This window comes from Heterocephalus glaber, unplaced genomic scaffold, assembly GCF_053883595.1.
Source record: "Heterocephalus glaber isolate CG9 unplaced genomic scaffold, H.glaber_assembly_v1.0 deba00001600, whole genome shotgun sequence".
Classification (NCBI taxonomy): Eukaryota; Metazoa; Chordata; class Mammalia; order Rodentia; family Bathyergidae; genus Heterocephalus; species Heterocephalus glaber.
The window spans coordinates 2,936,604-2,951,462 of record NW_028258372.1 but is presented as its reverse complement, the minus strand read 5'-3'; the positions used below and the strand labels follow the sequence as shown (position 1 = coordinate 2,951,462).

Here is a 14,859-nt window from a genome sequence, read left to right as displayed (position 1 = left end):
CTGTCCTGTCCCCAGCACACAGCCAGTGCCTGCTGCCTGCCTAATCGGTACTCCATGAATGTTTGTTGGGGGAGTAACTGATCCCTGCTGCAGAGGGGAACAGTGACATCTTAGCAAAACCCTCCCACAAGGCTTAAGAGTGGCAGTAATTAAACGAACAGCAAGGGCTTTGCAGGCGTTGGTTTGGCTCTGGGCCCAGCCAGGTGAACCGTACTTAATCTCACTCAGCCTCATTCTGTGGTTGGCCCAAGAAGGAGAATGTTTACCTCCTCGGACTGTAGTGAATGTGCTAGTATAATTTATTGAGCGATTATTTATAGATCCCTGTGAGAGAAGGATCTATGGATCCACAACTTACTGGACATCTCCACTTGGAAACCCACTGGAGTTTCTTAGACCGGGAACTCTGAAGGCAGAGGCTGTGTGTGTTTCTACATCATTTACCCAGTGCTCGGTGGATAGGTGAGTGCTTGGTGTCTGCGGAAGGGGGAAGGGAGGGAGGAAAGAAGATGGGGTTCAGAGAGAGGAGAGTGGAAAAGTGGGAAGAAGAAAGGGGAACTCCCAAGGAGCAGGCGCGGGAGCCCGTTGGGGACGTGGCAGGACGACCCGTGTAGAAGGCAGCTCCTGTCACTGTTCCAAGGGAAAAGGCACAGCAGGAGTGCATGCGACACTTCAGAGGAAGCCAGAGAACTTTGCTATGGCCTTGGGGTCTGCTGTAGGAAACACAGGGTAAGTGGCACCTATACAGCCTGACAGGGAAAGGCCCTGCCCCCTGGTCACCCTGTCATTACCTCTTGACACCAGCAATGACCTGGTGTATGGAACTGGGTCCGGGACCCTGGCTCCAGCTGTTTCCTGCCTGGTTGTGCCCATTACTTGTGTTTCCACCCCTTTGGGACGTGACAGTGGGTGACAGGTGACAGGGGAACCGTGGGCAAAGAGGGAAGGGCCTGGGGCGGGGATGAGAGAAAGGCATGCAGTAGAAGGGGCGAGAGGTGCTACAATTGTGTCTGAGGGTCCCCGAAGTCTGTGTGTGACAGACTTGGGCTTCAGCCTTGGCACTAGAGGGAGCTGGTGGCACCATTAGGAGGCAGGGCCTATGGGAGGCCTTTAGGTCCTGAGGATGCTCTGGAAGGGACAGAGGGACCCAGCCCCTTCCTCTTGCTCCTTTTCCTGTTCCTGGCAATGCAGTGAGCAGTTCTGCTCCACCACACACTCTTGCCACGGTTTGGGCCTCACCGCAGGCCAGAAAGCAACAGGACCCATGGATCATGGACGGGAACCTCAGAAACTGTGAGCCACAGGAAGCTTTCCTCTTCACAAGCTGACAGTATCGGCTACTGGTTACAGTAACAGAAAGCTGATCGGTGAGGGTGGAGGACACCCGAGGGTGGAGGGAGGGAATGGGACCTCCAGAGATGCTCTCTGCTCTGGGCCACCAGGGGTCTTCTTGTCACAGGCACGGGGCTTAGACGCTCAGAAAACTCTGTATTTGGCTCTTGAGGGACGCATGGGAATTTGGCTGGGTGGCAGCAGAGACGGGGAGAGCAGTTCACACGGAGCAGACAGTGTGAGTGACCAAACGGACTCCCTGTGCAGCACAGGCCTGGGTCTGTCAGGCAGCGAAGGAGGTTCAAGAAAGGGGTGGCAGGGGAACTAGAGAAAGAGGGAAGGTGGTGACAGCAGGGTCTTGCATGCTGGTCCAAGGCAATAGGGAGCCACCGAAGGACCGTGACAGACGCACATGTTGGAACCCAGCACCTGAACAGTGCCTGGCACCAAAGCGCAGAGCCAGAAGCATTTCTTCAGGAGCGAACCCAATTGTATTTAGAAAGGCATCCAGCAGGAGTTTGGAGGAGGCCAGGTGATGGACGAGGAGACTGGCAATCCTTTCTAGAATCTGGACTGTGGGCAGGGCAGTGGGCTGGAAGCTGGAGCTGAAAAGCAGATGCGGATACATCCTGAGCAAAATCAGGGCTCATGGTCCAGGCCAGGTCTTCTGAGCAAAATTAATAAAGACCACACTGACAACTGTTACTGCATCCCTGGGATGAGAAGAGATGGGAGCAGAGTTCTGCACACCCTGGACGTGACAGCCTCCAGCCCCTCATTCTCCAGACGGGGAAACTGGCCCAAGGAGGACGGACAGCTCGTGCCAGCTGTAGCCACTTAGGGAAGGGCGAGGACCAGAACCCAGGCCTCTGGGCGTCGGGTCTCAGGTGCTATCCTCTGTGCATGTCACAGCCCCTTGCTCAGAAAATCCTGCCCAGGGGGAGGCCCCAAGATGCCTTCCAGTCCTTGCTCTGTGCTCAGCAGGAACCACAGCAGGGCTCCCATGGCAAGCCGCAGGCAGCACACACCCAAAGCCCACCGCGCCTCCTGCAGCCTCCGCAGACAGCTGGACAGGTCTTTCTCTCTGCAGGAGCCCCACGGAAGCGGGGGTGGAAAGGGGACACCTGCTTGCCCTCCGGGACTCCTGTCCCCTGCAGGTAGTGTTTGCAGCCAGAGTGACCTGGGGAAGGAGAGGCAGTGCCCTGGAGAACAGCTCAACAGGGTGAACCCTGAGGGTCTTAAGGGTCACTAATTAGGGCTGGAGGAGGAGGGGAGGAAGAAAAGAGAGAAGGGAGAAAAGAAAGGGAAATCAAGAAATAGGAAAAGAATGAATAAGGCTCGTGTTTATCAAGCACTTCAAGAGCAAGCCCTGTCCAGAAGGCTTTACTTATATCAACTCCTTTGATCTTTGGGGCAAGCCTCTAAAGCGAAAAATATTATCGTTCTCTTCCCTTTTCAGGTGAGGAGACTTAGTCAGCGAGTGTGGGATTCGAACCCAGGAAGTCAGGTTCCTGGCCTGACTGTGGAGAGGGAAGAGCTCCCAGACTCACAGCCTGCAGGAAGTACTCCCGTGAGTCAGGGTGCAGAGGAGAGCACGGACCTACCTGAGCAGAGCCGGGTTCATCTCCTGTTCCTCGGCTTACACGTGGTCTAGGAGCTGCTCCCTTCCCCACCCGGGTTTCCTCCTGTAGTTCACAGGGCAGTAGTGAGGAGGGTGGGGACTCAGACATCCAGCACAGAGCCAGGAGACAGAGCGTGGCGGGTACACTGTAGTTCTTGGTCTCATGTAATCCTTGCAACACCCCTATAAGCATGATCCCCATTTCCCAGATCTGAAAACTGAGATTTCAAGAGTCTTCTAACTTGCCAGGGTCTAACACCTCATCGGGGTGGGAATTAGAAGAACAGGGTAGAGACAAAAGAGAGAGGAGGAAGAAGGGAGGAGCGGCAGGCTCCAGGTGGAACAAAAAGAAAAGGAAGGAGAAAGAGAGCTGGATGTGGTACACGGTACACAGCACCCTAAAGACATCCGGACGGATGTGGTGGGGCACACCTGTAACCCCGCACCCAGGAGGCTGAGGCAGGAGGATCGCCGTGAGTTTGAGGCCAGCTTGGGCAACATAATGAGTTCAGGGCCAGGCTGCACTACAGAGTGAGACCCTGTCTCAAAAGAATATAATAATAAAAATTAAAATAAAGACATCCAGGTAGGCCTTGGGGTTTTCAGGATTAATCCTACAAGATACACTCTCCCCCCTGAGCGCTCCTTAAATTCGAACTCATTCCCTTTGTAACACAGGAGGGAGTTTGGACTCCCACCAAACCTCTTAAGGAATTATTTATCCCTTAAGCTCGACGTCTCAGCACACAAATGAGCCACAAGTACAGCTAAGGAAAGTTGCTCATCCTATTCCACTTAGCCTCTCCTTTCTACCTTAAAGCCACAGATCAATGTCATGTAAACTTACTTACCCAACATACACTAATACATAGCATTAAACATAACGTTATACCACCATCCAGCACAACCAAAGCTTTTCTGAGAAAATTTTATTTACAATTTAGTCCGCCATTTGAATGCAACAAGGGCAAAGTCTTTGTAATCATAAATGCAACCATGCAGTGTATACATGACAGTGTTTATGCACTTACCTGTATGCATTAGTTTCTTTTGCTGCTGCAACAACTTCGGACACAGTATCTTACCATTCTGGAGGTTAAAAATTCAAAATGGGTCTTAAGGAATAAATACAGGTGTCAGCTCAGCCTTGTTCCTTCTGGAGGCCCCTACATGGGACAAAAAGAGGCACTGTAAGGAGGAAAAAGAAAGGCCTTGGATGGTGAATGACACTCTCTACGGTGAGTTCTTTGCCTTTTCCAGCTGCTTTAGGGCACCTGCCTTCTTTGGCCAATGGCTCCTTCTGCCATCTTTAAATCTAGTAATGGATCCCCTCCCCCTCTCCTCTCCCCCTTTCTCTCTCTCTCCCCCCATAACCCCCACTTCTGTCTTCATTTCTATCACCTCAGTCTCCATATCTTCTCTAACTCTCCTCCCTCCTCTTTCAAGAGCTCTCACAGTTACATTGGATCCCCCTGGATTACCCAAAATAATCTCCCCATCTTGAGATCTGTAGTGATGCCTTCAAAGTCCTTGGCCACATAAGGTAACCCCAGCACTCAGGAGTCTGAGGCACGAGGATCACAGCAAGCTTAAGGCCAGCCTGGGCTATATTGTGAGTTCAACTCCAGCCTGAACTACATAACTCTATCTTGAAACGAAAATAATGATGTATAGAAACTTGAGGCCCAATAGATTTAGCAATAAATAGCGCCTCATCACCAGCACCTCCCACCAGATATACGAGCCCTGCCCAGCAGGTCACTGAAGGTTACCCTTGCTCTAGGCTTCAAAAAGCTGTCCCAAACTGTGCCTGATTTGGGCCTTGACCTCTTCACCATTAGACGTTATTGTCAGTCCTTCTAGATGTGGATGTGAACATTTAATGTGTACTGTAGTAAAAGATGTTGGTTTTGAGCCCTTTTTACATTCCCCAAAACCCATTTTTTACTGTCCACTTCCAAAGAGCTATCAGGGATCCCGTGGCGTGCTCAGCTGGCCATATTTGCATTCATGGATGGCTACCTTTATCAAGGGCAGCCTTCATCAAGGACTTTAAGCCTCCGAAGTCAAACCTTCGGATGTTTGAAGGGTGGAAGTGAAGTTCATGCACAGTGTGAAGGATCTCTGTAAAAGTTGGGGACTGATGAACCCTCTGGGTCCCGTGGTAAAAGCTCAGGTCAAAGAGCCCCAGCAGTGAGGGCCCAGGCGCAGGGCAGGAGGGAGGCACCACAGGCCGCGTGTCAGAGGAGCCCGGTGTGGCTGAGCTCAGTGTGTTCTGCATTGGAACTGTCAGGCTCCAAGGTGCTTCCACCCCCATCCGAACCGAAGTCTTCTTCGCCTCCTCGTCCGCGTTCACCTCCGTCACCCCTGCTTCTCAGGCAGTTTTCAGCACAAGCCTGAGAACGTGGAAACCATGGCCGTCCTGCTGCAGTAGAGCTTCTCATGCCAAACTAGGCTTAGTTTAATGAAAACACTACTACTGTCCACGTGCCTGGATTAAAACCAACACAGGATTTAAATCCAAAAGACAGTGTTATTTCTTTACCCCACATAGTAAAATAAAAATGATGCTAAACCACAACTTAAGAGAGTAAGTCTAATTTAGGTAGAAAAATTCTGATTTTTCAGTTGGTGACCACTTTCTTAAAATTAACAATATCAGGGCCAGGGATTTAGCTCAGCGGTTCCTCTGCCTGCCTTGCAAGCCCAAGGACCAGAGTTGGATCCCTGGTACCAAAAAAATAAAATAAAATAAAATTAACAATATCATATGCTTTAAAAATTATTTTTGCTGGGGGCACACGCCTGTGTGCTGGGAGGCTGAGGCCAGAGGATACCAAGTTCAAGCCTTGCCTGGGCAACTTAGTGAGTCCCAGTCTCAAAATTAAAAAAAAATTTTTTTAATTAAAAAAATTTTAAAGGCTGGGAATATATTCAGTGCAAAGACCCCAAGCTCGGTCTCCAGTACCCTCACCCCCATTATCTTTCTTTTGGTGCCTGTTTTGCTAGTATTTAGCACATATGCTCTTTCTACCAGTGTTTGCTGGATGAAAATTAGAAAGAACTCTTCATTTTGAATTCATTACAAGGTTGGGGTTGAAAAGTCCAAAATGATGGGCAAGCAGGCCCCTTGCTGTGGCCAGGTTCTGGCTGAGTTCTCGCAGTTACCAGCTAGATAACTTTGGTAAGAGGTCTTAACATCTCCATCTATCTGTAAAGCAGAAATAGTGGAATATGCCTAATGGCTTGTAAGGGCTGAATGGCGATGTGCCTTGTATGTAACAAGCACTCGGTGTACTTCCCTATTAATGGCATCTTTTCCCGTTCCTGCCGTTCCTCACAAATACCTACATTGCGCTAGGCCAGGGCGACAGACTGAGCAAAGATGGAAAAAGCCCTGAACTCACAGTTCGCAATCTAGAAGTTGGTTTCTATACAAGCAAGCACAACAGTGTCACGAATTACTAATTTCAAAGAGAAGAGCTCTTCCTGTGGAGCTGGGGTAAAAATGAATGCCAATTCCAAAGATTCATAAATACCTATGAAATTTCTTTAAAAACAATGTTACTTGGTTTCCTTAGCGTATTTTTCTGATTCAATAGCAATACCTCTCATCCAAATGTGCAATGCATAGTATACAGGATGATTCTGGGAAGGTTGGGAGGTACTTTTTGAAAAATTTTATTGTCCCAAAAGATAATTTTTTTTGACACATCCAAAAAAAAAAGCTGGCCGACAGCGATCCTAACCCCCTTGGCTGTGGTCACACATCCTGAGCGGAGAAATGATGGTTATGGTTGTGGCATCAGCTGAAATGCAGGGTATTTGAGGAGCTCATTCAGGCTCGTGGTACCGAGTAAGCGCAACACTAGCTTGTCTCCCCTCCGTCTTCCACCCACCCCAGATTTATCCTGTGCAGTACTCTGTCCACTGTCTCGTGCGTCTACCCAAAATTATTCTGTAATAAACCAAATTCAAACTGCTCGACATGGTGCATTTTTCTTACCACCTTTTACTCCAATCCTTTTGTCTCAACCCTACTCCAGCTCAACCTGCTTCTCCAAAGGGGTGTTCACCCTCCCCACTTGGTTAAAACCTACTGCACTCTGGAGTTTCTCTGATCACCCACTGCCATTTGTCCATTGATTTTTCAATTCCTTCACCCAGCCAGTTCAAGTTATTTTATTTTTATTATTATTATTTTTTTTGGTACCGGGGATCGAACTCAGGTTCTTGTGCTTACGCAGCAGGCGGCGAAACCACTGAGCTAAATCCCCGGCTTCAAGTTCTTTAAATAAATTATAACGCTAAATTTGTAATAGTCCTGAGGTTCACATAATCATATTAATCTAACTTTTAGGCTAATAGTTTCATATATGTAGGCACAAAATACCCAATAATCCAAGTCTTCCTCCACACCTCTGTTCTGTAACTTATTCTGCACACCGGCAACACATTGTGTTTAAACTATAATTTCCCTTCCAATACCTGAAACCCACTTTTATTTTGTATAATCCACCCTAGCAGAGGAGGGGAGGCCATATGCACAAAACAAAGTGGATATTAAAATTAGTTTATTTTTCTACTTAACTTTTAATAAATGAGAAGAAACACAGTAGTCCGTCTCATATAGAACATTTATAATACATAACAATCCATAAAGCCTCGTGGTGAGGTAGGAACAGCTTTGGAAAATAACATAGTCATAAAACATACAAAAAGGTAAAATGTTGCAGCACTAAGACATTTCATCTGCATGTGCATTTAATGAGATGACAACTGCATTTAACTGTGCCACATCTGGCCCAAAAGGCAGGCAGCAGCAGACACAAGAACAATACATCATGGAAGTTTCATAAAGAATCATAGAAGACACTGATACATTTCATTGTGCTGTTTCAAGGCAGAACCGTAACATGGCATTTTGTGTCTTTTTATATATAACTACATATTAATTGTATGTTACATTCCCTTCAGCATCTTTTGGCCAAAGTCACTGAACCATAAAATTTTTGGTTTAAAAGTTTAAACTGAGTAACATACAAAAGGCTTTTGTGCCAGTGAAAATGACTGCTAAGTATCCCAAGCTTGTTAGTAAAATAAAATAGCGTTGCCACATTATCGGTAGAGCTACAACAAAATAGTGCTTTACAATTCCCATTTCAGAAGACGGTAAAACACTGTATGACAGTTTCAACTTAACAAACAACAAAAAAACCCTTCCACCTTCCCAAGAGTTTTAACACTGTTGCATCAACTTAACTGAAAAGTATTAAAATAAATATTTTTATATTGTAGAATTACTCTGAATACCTGTGCATGTGTGAACATCTTAAGACAGCAGGTTAATGACATATTCATCATTCAAATATTTGCTTAAAAAGTAAAAATCTTCAACTCAATACATGTTAGCCAACTAAATACTTCACATTAGGTTCCATAGGTCTTTTCCCTCAAAACCTTCCAAAATTCAAAATTAACTGAGGATATCAACAAGACACAAACATCTTAACAGTCTTCCATGTACTGTGATTTTTTTCAAGGTGCATTAGGAAATTTTTCCTATACAAATGACATACTTAGGATAACATTTTAGTTTCAGCAAGATGAGGATTTTATCAGATTCTAGTCTATACTTTTGCTATGTAATAATCTCCAGGAAGAAAAAAAGGAACAATCACACAAGTGAAAAGTTGACAATGGAGAATTAAGTTTCTCATCAGTAAGGCTGCATTTCGCTGGAGAACATTTCTGGTTGTTTTCAATTCAGGCACACACAGCACCTCCTTCTCACAAAACTCAGACAGACAAATTTCTAAACACACATTCTACACTGACCTTGCTCAGAGGGGCTGGCAGGAGGCATGCAGTGCATGGAATGGCACACTTAAATAACGGGTTTAAGTTTCCTAATAATTCAGGGTACTTCCCGCATTTTCTTTCAGAAATAAGCTATTTTGGAAAAGACACTTAAATCCTACATTTAAATACAAAAGCATGTCTTTCTTTCTTAAGGATAATGCTAATATAGCTAAAAATGGGTTAGAAAGTGCATTGTAAAGAAATAAATAATTCTCTGCTAAAACTCAAAAGATGTCAGTGCACACTAATTTTGCTATGACGAAGTCTTTTGAAAAAAAGAAAATCCTACAGTACCACTGTTACAGATAAGCTACTTAGAAAGTATCAAAAGTGAAATAACTAAAACGTATAACTAAAGTCTGTAACATACAAAGCACTTCTGAAAAATAAGCCCTAGTCCTTGTCCCATCCTTTCCATTCTCGAACACCCTCACCCTGCAACGTCTTTATACCTAGGTGTCACACCACCTGCCAGCTCCCAGAGCATTTGTGAGAAAACCCGCTGAATGTATCTTACCAGTTATCCTAGTGTATCCTTGCCAAAATGTCTATATAACAAACTGTTCTAAGATTCTACTAAAGTGTTCTGTGAAGTGGTAAGCCAGGAATATACATGATGCAATATAATTTGCAGCTTTTCTCTCCTTCACCAGGTACATTCCTCAATTTCATGTTTAAAAAAAACAAAAACCCAACCTTTTTGCAAAATTCAAAGTAACTACCAGTTAAAGAGCTGAATTACATAATGTGAGTATTAAAAGATTAAGATGTATTGCAAATTGGCAGGTAATGGTTTTGGCCCATTATAATAAATGTGAATTTACAAACTATGTTCTTAAAATTACCTTATTCTCATTGGAAAAAAAAATCTGCTGTTCTTAAATAGGCCCATTGCCAGCAACAGGCTTAGATTAGGGTAAAACACACCATCTCTACCACAAAAGATTATCCCTTTTAAAAGGGACTGTCATATACCAATACTTTTATCTTAAGACCTATTAAACAATGAATTATTTCAAATCTCAAAAAGGTGGCCATCCCAAAAGTAGTCAGCTATAAAAGTTACTAAAGTAGTCAGAATACCTTGTTTCTAGAAAAATAGAACTATATATCACTGATATTAGTGATCATTCTTTTGAGGACAAAATCTACATTTTCTTCACAAAGCATAACTCTTTTCTATCAAGAAAAATATAACTTAACACCCTTAAATATTTGTGTTGGATCTGAAATCTACAGCAATAATGAAATAGCCAAGAACAATTTTGGGGGTGGATATTGTGACATCTTATAAGATTAGCCACTGGAGGTACGAAGCAATGTCAAGACATGATGACTTAACAGAATCTTAATCTTTTCATATCATTTTCTAAGAATTTAATATGCAAACTGATTATCCATCTGATTTTCTTCTCAAGTCAGTGGCTCTTGGCAATGCACAAGCATTGCTGGTTGTGCTTAAAGCTGCTTGAATCATTACTACAAAAACTAACTTGGAAAGCTTTTTTAACAATGTAATTTGAAAGGTTAATAGCTTGCAATATATTTTGTGAGTACACTTTCAGCTCAATGTTTCTAAGACCAATCTTTGAAAGAAAGTAATGCTGGTAAGTATGTGCACGTTTCAGACTAACTTTGGTAAAACAAGATGAACTTAAATTCTCAGAATTTAGACATGCAGTCTGAATATTAATATACACTAATCTCAATATTTAGCTGGTAAACTTTCTTTCTTGCTGTTATCCCTTAGATGTCCTACTATGTGTAAACTACAATTCAGTTTAATTATCTCACTGTTTATTACTCAGCAATACAGAAAACAGAACAGTAACTGATCTTATTTCCTGCTAATACTCATGAGTCACTCTTAAAATATGGTACCATTATGCTATATAACATCAAAGGGCAAGTAAAAATTCCCTAAAATGTCAAAGGAAACAAATTTGTTGATTTTTAAAGGTCCAGCAATTATAATTCTAACAAAATACAACAATGGGGGAAAGAAAAGCAGAGAAATTCCAGTAACAATTTTATTTATCCCCCTAATTTTTGTCATGGGAAAACTGGAAATCAAATGTCATTGTTATAAGGTTTATACTTTCAACAAAAATGTAACATAGTGTTCAAACTGGCTTTCAAAAATTGTTACAGCATAGCTGTACTGTGCACTAATAATCACAAAGTTGTAATATAGAACTCTGTTATGCAGTCCCATTATGTTCTTACAAAAATAGAATTAAATGTGACCAGACAAGGACTTCAATTACACTGCTTGGCAAACTTAGAATTTCAATGGAGTCTTTTTCCTCTTGCAGTTTAAAGCAAAAGTCAAATACCACCTCTTTTTCAAGACTCACAAAGATGATTCAGGTTTGTTTGGCACTGTTTTAACCTCTACCACAACAGCAGGGGTGTTTTCACCTTTAGTCCTCTTGGGCTTCTTCTCTAGATTGTCGCTAAGTTCTAAACAAGAAATGCTAACTGAACGGACCTTTTCTGTATCCTTTCCAGAATCCGCTGGTGGTCGTGTCCCACAACACTGCTTCAAAGCACACTGAGTTCTGCAGGCAAGTTCACACGGGACCACGCTTGATTTAGAGCCTACGCTAGCAAATTCAGGCTGAATGGTGGTAGCGTGAATTCCGTGATTATGGAAAACGTCCTTAATGGTTTTAGCCACCTGCATGTAGGATGTTGGGTCTTCACATTTTATGTGAGCAGTGGCAATGATTCTGCTTCCAGCAAGTTGCCAAACATGCAATTCATGAACTTCCTCGACTCCTTCAACATCTCGAAGTTCTTTTATCAAATTTCTGATATCAATTTGTTTAGGAACAGTTTGTAGAAGAATAAGAGCAGATTCCTTAAGTAATGGGTAAGTTGTGTAAAAAAGTATACAAACCATGACAACACAAAGACTTGGGTCTAAATACAGCACCCAGCAGGGACCAGCCTCCGAAACTGGGGCATGCGTGTTGTTAATCTGTTCTAGAAAGGACTTGCAGGGGTCAGAGATACACGGGTTCACACAGAAATCCCCTCCGCCACAACCTTTCCAGTAAAGGTAAAAGAGAGTGGCATTTACTACGACAATCACGGACCCCATGGCGTCTCCCAGCACGTGCAGAAATACGCCTCGCATGTTCAGCTGCCCAGCCGAGTCTTCCTCCTCCTCTGAGTCCACATGGTCAGGCTCATGGATCAGATTCCCATTCACCTGTACTTCCACTGCATCCTCACTCCTTGGTTTTCCTGGATCTACAAAGAAAGAGAAACTGTTTATCAAAGCATCTCGAGAGTTTCTATCAACATTCTTGTCTAATTCCTCTAAGTGGTGGTGAAGGTGAAAAGCTGTTCCTAGAGCACACAAGTGTGCGGAGCACTTGAACACGAACCGACGCTCTGGGAGTGAGCCAGGCGAAGCAGTCATGCTTTGCTCTGACACCTCAGAGCCCGAGCCTCCTTCCCAGCTCTGCAGCCCCTAGAGTGTCCTTCCCCGGGGACAGGGTCCTGTGCACATCCTGCTGGGGATTTTTTTTTTTTTGCATGCTCAAGACTATTAGGAAAGCTGCAACTAAATGATCTCTACCCTAAAACCTTTCATGTCCAAAGCATTCGTCTTTTAAAGGAATTATAAACCAGAGTAGCTTAATTTTCTTTGGAATAACACCACACCACATGGAATGACAAGAAAACCAGTATTGAACCTTCTCAATGCATAACTTCAACTTCGGTAATATCCTGAACTTGGGAAGGAAGACTGGCTCTGCAGTATGACACAACTATGAAAGTAAACAGAAATGGAAAAAAGCAGAAAGAAACACATCAAATTGTTAATATCTTTGGACATAAGAGAGCACTGGTCAATTCTTTCTCATATTTTTCAACATTTTCCAAATTTCCTTCAAGAACACGTGTTTACAAGGAAAAGTTTCTGTGAACAATACAAGATAACGCCCGGCAAGGGGTGGACGTGATGGTGCATGCCTGTGATCCCAGCACTCTGGGAGACTGAGGCAGGAGCGCTGCCTAGAGTTCAAGGCCAGCCTGGGCTACATAGTGAGTTCTGGACCACAAATCGAGACCCTGTCTCAAGGTCCCACCCCTCAAAAAAAAGGTAATGCCGGGCATGGTAACACACGCCTGTAACCCCCACACCCCGGGAAGCTGAGGCAGGATGATCACAAGTTCCAGACCAGCCTGGACAACTTTGTGACGCTGTGACACTCTGTCTCAAGGTTAAAAAAAAAAAAAAGGTAAATAAAAATTAGCTGGGGATGTAGCCCAGTGGCAGAAGGCCCTGGCTTCAAACCTCAGTACCGCAAGATAACTCCATTTCAAACACTGATTTTAGTACCCCCCTGAAAGTCCTAAGTGAAGTAAATGTTGAACATGCCCAGACTGGTCCTCAGGCCTGTGATTTTCGGGATTAGGGGCCAATTAACTAAAACATACACCACTGTTCATACACGAAACCTTTAACCAGAATTTGTATGTTATGAGCGAATCATTACGAAACCCCTTCAATAGGTCTAACTACCACTTGGGGAGAGCGGGGCTTCCCACATCCAACAACTAACGACTTGGGGAAATCTGGGGGTTCTCTCTTTCTCAAAAGGGCCAAGGAACCGAATTTGGAAGCATTTTTGATCCTCTTCGCACCCCAACTGGACAGGTCCCTAGTGACAACCAAGTACGCGGTGGGATGACAGTTACCTGGGCACCCGGCCCCAGCTCCGCCCGTGGGAGGCGGCCGGGCAGCAGGGGGCGCGAGGGCAACATCGCCGGGCCGGCCCCGCCCGGGCCCCGCTCAGCACCGACCACCTGCGGCGGCCCCCGCCTACCTGCGGCGTCCAGCTTCAGCCCGTTGGAGTTGCTGCTGTTGGCCACCAGGGTGTTGGTCTCCTCCTGCTCCTGCTCGGGGCCCGGCTCGCCCGGGGCCGCGCTGGCTTGGCCGGGGCCGGGGCCGGGGCCGGGGCCGGGACCGGGACCGGGACCCGGGCCGAGGCGCGGGCCCCGGGCGCGGACCCCCTTGGCGTGGCCGTGGCCCCCGTGCGAGTGGCCGTGGGCGTCGCGGCCCAGGCCGCTGTGGTGGTGGAAGAGGCACAGCCCCAGCAGGTTCACCAGCAGCCCGGCCACGCCGACGCCGAGCACCACGAGCGGCTGCTGCATCTCGTGCGGCTCCACGAAGCGCTCGACGGCCTCGAGCAGGATGGCGAAGCACAGGCCGGTGAGGAAGATGGCGTTCACCAGGGCGCCCATCACCTCGGCGCGGATCCAGCCGAACGTGTTCTTCTGCGTGGCGTGGGTCCGCCGGGCGAAGCGCTCGGCCACCAGCGCCACGACGAGCGCCAGCACGTCCGACAGCATGTGGAACGAGTCGGAGAGCATGGCCAGCGACGCGGTCACGCGGCTCACCGCCACCTCCAGCACCATGAACATGAAGGTCAGCAGCAGCATGCACAGCAGCCGCCCGCGGTTGCGGCCCCAGCACCCCATGGCGGCGGCGGCGGCGCGGAGCGAGGGCGGCGAGCGCGGGCGAGGGCCGCCGAAGCCCGGCTCAGCCCCAGGGACCCCGCTCGCCGCGGCCGAGCACAGGCGCTACGCGGAGCGCGGGCGCTCCGGGAGCCGGGGCGGGCGAGGCGGCGGGGGGCTGCGCACCGAGGAGGCTCGGAGCATCTGAGGGGGCTCCTCCCCCTGCTGTCCTCCGCGGCGTCTGAATCGAGCACCCACGGCCGAGAGCTATAAAGGAGGCCGCCCGAGCAGCTGCACCCGGCCCGGCCTCGGGCGCCTTCTTCACCCCCCCCCCCCCGGCCTTTGCAGACGGTTTACAAAAAAACTTTGCTTTGCACTCGGAACCCCAGTTTTCACACGGACCCGAGCGTCACAAGGCCCCTCCGTCCCGCCTCCTGGACCCGGCACGCTTTCCCATTGGCTGGGACCCCCCACGACAACCGTCGCATCCCGCCCATCCGTGCTCACGATTGGATGGCGGCTCTGAGGGGCGGGAGAAGGCGGGGCCTAAGCGCCAACCGCTGGAGGCG

The 14,859-nt window shown here is 46.9% G+C and overlaps 1 protein-coding gene across 1 annotated transcript; it reads right to left on the bottom strand.

Moving 5' to 3' along the window:
- Positions 1-7,509: 7,509 nt before the first annotated feature.
- On the bottom strand, positions 7,510-14,640 carry Slc30a1 (solute carrier family 30 member 1). The gene is made up of 2 exons (XM_004853525.3): positions 13,660-14,640; positions 7,510-12,073 (listed from the first exon to the last, which is right to left on the bottom strand). Exons 1-2 carry the CDS (start codon positions 14,312-14,314, stop codon positions 11,169-11,171), a joined length of 1,560 nt encoding a protein of 519 aa, XP_004853582.1. The 5' UTR covers positions 14,315-14,640; the 3' UTR covers positions 7,510-11,168.
- Positions 14,641-14,859: the final 219 nt, after the last annotated feature.

Excerpts from the sequence above, each read along its gene's own strand:
- Slc30a1 (XM_004853525.3), bottom strand. The coding sequence starts at position 14,314 with ATGGGGTGCTGGGGCCGCAACCGCGGGCGGCTGCTGTGCATGCTGCTG. Across the intron at positions 12,074-13,659 it reads GCTGAAGCTGGACGCCGCAG|ATCCAGGAAAACCAAGGAGT; the intron begins GTAGGCGGGGGC and ends CTTTCTTTGTAG.